We start from the raw sequence: 6,000 nt of genomic DNA, 5'->3' as shown, positions 1-6,000 counted from the left end.
GTCTCATGGGCTGCCCACCACTGCCTTAGAGGTTATCGGTCAGATTTGTTGCCACTTTTATATAGTAAAGCCTCTAACTTTTAAATCAGATAAATCAACCAGAAGTGGAATCAATAATAATACTTCACAAGTCCATGTGGGCTGCTGTTCCCCAGGCTGGCAGAAAAAGGAACAATTTGGGTATGGTGCACTCAATTGAAGAGCAGAGGAGTGCTTTGTATTACTCAATAAGATCCCATCTGGCTGATTAGGGAGAGGTATTTTATGGGCTCCAGCAGGCCTCCTTGCCACTCTTCCTTGGTCAAAAGGATAGGCGCTATCAGGCGGGATCTCTGGGGAAGTTTTGTTAGAGCTGGAGGATGGGAAGGCAGAAAAATAAGAGGAATTCCATTAGAGGTTCACAGTTCTCTCTCTCTGCATGTGCATGAGAAATAAAAAGAACAAATTCTGAAGTCCTTACTCAGAAAAAGGTCCAGCTGACTTCAATGGGCATTAAGGTTGAGTAACTAATAAGCAAAGAGTGATTAAAGATGTCACCATTTGATCTCCAAATTATTCAGTGTACTACTCAACTCTATAGTGATATAACCTTACTGTAAGGCCTTCCTTGCTCCAAAGGTCTTACAATGTAGGAGATAAATTGTCATCTCATGCATTGTAAGGAAAAGAGAGTGGAAGATAATTGGCAAGGTAAATGAGGTAGAAAGGATTCTGATGTAACAGGGTACCCTCCTTTACTGAATGGAATTGTATCTTGATAGGAGGTGGGTTAGAAAAACTGAACTAAGTGCAGGTCAGCAGGTGAAATAGTGCATATGAGCCCAAACCACATATTATTCAGCTTTCACAACACACAAAGTATGCTAGTGCATCAGAAAACAGCCTGAGGATGCTACTGCTCAATGCTTGAGCACCAAAATATGTGAGAACCTCACATACATCTAAAGTATCCAGCTCAACCCTAAAATGCACTGCCCACTCAGGAGAGCAGATGCACCTTCAGCTGCTGAACAATGCAGTTCAGCCAGCCTGAATACCTATTGGGCCATTAACATTGTGCAACTCAGTCACCAAGTATTTTCCTAGCAGAGACCAGTTTAAACATTGAAGCAGGACCAGCTCCTGCAAGCTGCTGAGAGCCCGCAACTCCCATTGATGTCTGTGGAAGTTCAGAATTGGGGCCAAGGGCATGTACTGAACTATTGAAATGTGTCTGGGAGATTGTGGGGGACAGGTCTACCGACCCTGTCATTGTCCATCAGGTCACAGATTTCCTAAGGGGGAAAAGGAGCCTGAACTCCCCTTGGCCCGTGAGAGCAGGATTTGGCCTGAGACGGGGAGTGGGAGCAGCGAACAAGGGGAAGGCATCCCTGTTTCTTGCTGATGGGAGGGTGTCTGTTGGTTGTTTTGCCCCCAGGCTGTGGGCAGGTGAGGGGGGGCACACTGGTGAGCGATAACCACCCAGGACTAGAAAGGGGGGGTGCGCGTGGCTGCCGTCCACGGAGACTCATCGCCTGGGGCACAGAACAGGCTGGGCAACTTCTCAGCGGGGCAGGGGAGCGCGGAAGATGGAGGCTGGAGCCCTACGCGCCACCACGTGAACAGCGCCCGCGAGGCTGCACTCTGCGCCCTGCCCGGGAGGAAGCCGAGCGGCGGACCTGGGCCCCGGAGCCGGCACTGGCTCGGGCTGTCACCCCACTTGCGCGAGGCTAGGGCCCAGCGTGGGCCTGGCTCTCCCGCAGCTTTCTCCTGAGGCGTCTCTGGGTGGCGCCGTGGAAACTGAAAGCAAAAGAGACGAAGGGGCCAAGCCGCAGCCAGGAGCGGGCGTGGGCCTGACTCCTCCCTCCGGCGGCTACGCTCAGCTGCTGCGGCTGGGCGGGCTGAGCCAGCCCAGATGGACCTGGCTGTGGCCCCGGCTGAGGCAGGATAGGCGGCTCCGGCTCGGAGCCTCCCTGCGGGCGAGTGCGGGCGGGCTGGGACATGACTCTGGGCGCTCCTCGGCCCCCGGCTCCGCGCGGCAGACGCAGCCAGCAGGAAGTTTACCCGGGTGCATCGGCGGCCGGGCTCCCGGCAGCGCCGCGCTCCCCCCATGCACACGCACAGCCCCCGGCTCCGCAGCGGTGCCCAGGAAGCGCCCCGCACCGGCCCCACCATGGACTCTAGCTGGCGCCGGCAGAGCAGCCCGGAGCTGGGCAGGGGCAAGCGGCTGAGCGTCGGGGAGCTGCGCTCGTTCTTCGAGGCTCACTGCGCCGCTGCTGCAAGGGAGCTACCGGACCCGGCCAAGAGGAGCTGCCGCCCCCCCAATGGGCTGCTGCCGCCGGTCATCCCGCAGCTGACCGTCACCCCCGAGGAGAGCGAGGAGGCGCAGGGCAGCCCCAAAGGGCCCCCGCCGGACCCGGAGAGCGGCTGGCTGGGGACGGGCAGCTCACTGCACCTGCTGCAGTCCCGCCGGCTCTCCAACTCCTCGCTGTCCTCCACGGGCTCCTCGTCCGTCTTCGAGGACTCCGAGGACGACCTGCTGAGCGACACGGAGGGTAGGAGCCAGGGCATCGTGCACCTGGAGCACGGGGAGGACACCAACCAGGTAGGCCCCCGCAGCGGCAGACTAGCCGAGCGACCCATCCTGGACGGCCCGCTGCTTCCCACGTCCCCCGCGGACGGGCGTTTGGGAGAAACACCCACGTGCCCGCAGGTCCATATGCCGCCAGCGAGCCGCGTCGCCGATCTAGAAGCGGCGCCTCCTGGCGGTGCTGGAGAGCGACTGCTATGAGCGTGGGTTGGGGATATAGCAGCAGGGGTCGGATACCCAGGGTGATGGACGACCTTGTTGTGGGCTAGCTTGGGGGAGGCCCCCACTGCCCCTGCTGTACTTCTGGGGCTGGGTCTCCACCGGGCTGTTCATCTGGCACGTTTCAACAGCACTAGATTAGTTTAAAATGAAGTCTGTTAAAATGAAAACAACAGGTCTACCCTAATCTAAGCCGAAGGGCTCTTTGTTGTATAGGTGCCTGCGATATCAGGCTCTCAGCTCCACTGTACTCCGTGGTAAACACCAACTTGATAACACAGTCCTCCAACAACATCCAGTCACTGGTCAGCTCATGTGAGTTCAAGTTACTCCCCTTCAGTTACTCGTATTGCTGTACTGCAAACAGCAGCATAGCATGCCTGTGGACGTGGAGAAATACGCAATTCAAGCTATGCTTCCAGTCCCATGGTCTCAGAATGTGCATGGGGTCATTGAGCGCTCACCAGTCTGGTGTTTTAAGCAAGGTTTCAGTGACCTGATTAAAAGGAAACTATTTTCCCTTACCCAATCACATAAACTGAAAAATCCACCATGCTGATCAGTGATAATGCTACATGAATCTCTGTGTTACATTGCTGGGGACCTGAGGCTCTTGAAACCCAGCCAAGTGCTGCTACTGTTTCTCTTCTTGCTGTGAAATTGCCATCGATCTATTAAGATTTTTTTAAATTGTTTTGGCATTTTTTGATCACAGGCATTTTTCAGGCTCTCTTGTTGGATTTTAAAAATAATATTTTTTTCCAGCCATTTACCAGCAGGTATTTCTGCCTCTCCCACTCCCCAAGTCTCTGGTTGTCAATTTTTGAGCTACTTCGTGCTGTGATCTTGACAGAAAATTGGGAGGAGCTTGGAATTATTAGCATGCATGCTTTTGTTCATTTTGGCAGTAATACATTCATCCCAGTAAATCCCTTATGTAATGTGGCAGCTGCTCTTGCATATAAAGGGCAGTTTTGAAGACATGCAGTTGGCTTGTTTTTCATAGTGGTAATACATATTTTACTTCGTGTTTATAACAACTCTCTGGGCGCCTTGAAACTGAAATGTTTCCTTAGCAAATTCCCCTATCCACCATTCTTGAGACCACCCAATGTTTTATTATTATAGGGTTGTTTATGACTACATGGCCACTGACAGTGAATTGAATCAGGAAAACCAGCGTATATTGTGAAACAAGATAAAAAATAAGTGACACAGTGTTGTAGGTAATTCTTCCAGCTGTGTTATTTTCCTGAGAGGTTTTAGGATTATTAAATTAGAGGACGTATGGTTGGGTGGCTATAGTACAGGCCAGGGAATTATGCAACCTTGGTTCTATTCCCGTAGACGTGCTTTGTCACCTTGGGAAAATTGACTTTTCTGTGCCTCGGTTTCCCAATTATGTAAGATAATATCCTGTAAAGGGTTTTGCAAGGCTTAATTAATTAATATTGATAAAGTTATGATCCTCAGATGGAATCCCCTGTAGAACGGCAAACTATTATTATTACAACAACATGATTTTAATGTTATTTTTATAAATACCTGTAGCCTATGACATTGACTTTGAGTTACAGAATAATAGAAATTAAAGACGGGGTGGTAGGGTGGTGGAATATTAGATCATCTAGTTCATTCCTGTCTGCTATTGCAGGCGGTGAGTGGGTATGATGATGGAACACTGTTGGCTCTGAACATCCATCATTGAGAGCTGTGGGCTGGATGCGTGGTTAATAGCACTTTATCAATACAAAGAACCTGATGCCATCCATGCTGGCCCTAGGCTAACTTGTCTCCTGAGAATAATCTGAAGCAAAACTATCCTCCAAGCCAGGTGTCCTGTTGGATGCAATTTGGTCCAGGTCTGGCACCATTGAGGTCAGTGGTAAACCTCTCATTGACTTCAATGTGTGCAGTATCAGGCCCTAAATCATTAGTCAGAACAGCTTACTACCCTGTATACTACATTTTAAAAACATGGTACATAAGTGTATGTTTTGGATGTAAGCTGTGTTACCCATTTAAAACCCTATTAAGTTTGTTAGCACTATTTAAATCTGGACAGGGTTCAGAGAAAGCTCTACATCTAATTACAAATAATGTAAATAATTAAAGAATACTAACTAATGGAAAAAAATGTTTAAACAAATAGAAAGCAGCCATCTTAAACGTTTTGAGTTATGGTAGGATGGAGAGAGACAGCATCCATTCGGGTGCACGGGAAATCAGGGACTTTTCAAGTATTAAGATAAGTTCTGTTTCTTTAAAATGTTTTTGAAGACCTGCCAAGTATCATGCATTCCCACAGAACAAGTCAAAAGTCACACATTTTTGATAAGAGACCCTACCCACATGCAAGAGCCTGTAGCTTTGGGAAAGGTGTACTCAGCTACTTACCCAAGAGCCCATGCATTCTAATCCAAGCTCTTCTTATGATTGAGTTTAACACTTCTTTGCACCCCTCATTAACCAATGCCTCATTACCTCTACATTAGGGGAGACAACCCATTTTACAGATAAGTGTGAGCCTGGACAAGCTCTTTGTAGGCAAAGCTAAAAATAGAATCCTGGACTCTGTTTTGACAGACCCAACGCTTATCAGCTTTTCCACACTGTCTTTCAGGTGAAGTGGGCCAAATTCTGTGTCTGTCTAACTGATCCTAAAACAGTGGCTATGTCTGCTCTGCAGCTGAGAGGTGTAATTCCCAGCTCGGGAATATGTACACATGCTAGTTTGCAAAAAGTGGCATTGTGGCACAGGTGGCGACTCAGGCTATCAGCCTGAGTACAATCCAGTTGGAAATACTAGGTACATATTTGGGCAGCTTGTAGATCAATCTCTGATAATTTTCATATGACTTTACATTGTGCCTCTTCATATAACCTTGTGGTGGGTCTACCCACGTGTGACCTCTGTTTTCATGGGACTTTGTATCAAAGCTTCATTTAGAAACTTTGCATTGCCCTTGGTATAATATTATAGCCCCTAAGGATAGAATAAGATAGAAGAAAAATTTCTGTTTGCTAGCAGTAGAACAAGAGCTCTCCCCCCACTCTTAATCAATTGCCCTGTTGAATGAATGAGGTGTGAATGAGGAAGGCATGGAAGGCAGCACCTCCAGACAGCCTCAACTGTTGGAGAGGGGCTGGGAGCCAGACCCAAGGACAATAAAACGTGTCAAGTGGGCTCATTAAAGACAAGCAGACATACT

General features: G+C 49.2%; 1 protein-coding gene across 2 annotated transcripts in view; it reads left to right on the top strand.

Moving 5' to 3' along the window:
* The first annotated feature begins 1,507 nt into the window (after window positions 1-1,507).
* The window catches only part of ITPKA (inositol-trisphosphate 3-kinase A), a 65,077-nt gene continuing 60,584 nt past the window's right edge, over window positions 1,508-6,000 (top strand). Inside the window, exon 1 of one of the 2 annotated variants that reach the window (XM_065593134.1) lies at window positions 1,508-2,584. In XM_065593134.1, coding sequence (XP_065449206.1) covers window positions 2,090-2,584 — 495 coding nt within the window. In that variant the 5' untranslated portion in view covers window positions 1,508-2,089. The remainder of the gene's footprint in view (window positions 2,585-6,000) is intronic. The other variant, XM_005284699.5, reaches the window with a different exon arrangement.

Source organism: Chrysemys picta, chromosome 4 (assembly GCF_011386835.1).
Source record: "Chrysemys picta bellii isolate R12L10 chromosome 4, ASM1138683v2, whole genome shotgun sequence".
In the NCBI taxonomy this organism is placed as follows: domain Eukaryota; kingdom Metazoa; phylum Chordata; order Testudines; family Emydidae; genus Chrysemys; species Chrysemys picta.
This window is presented reverse-complemented; position numbering and strand designations above follow the sequence as displayed.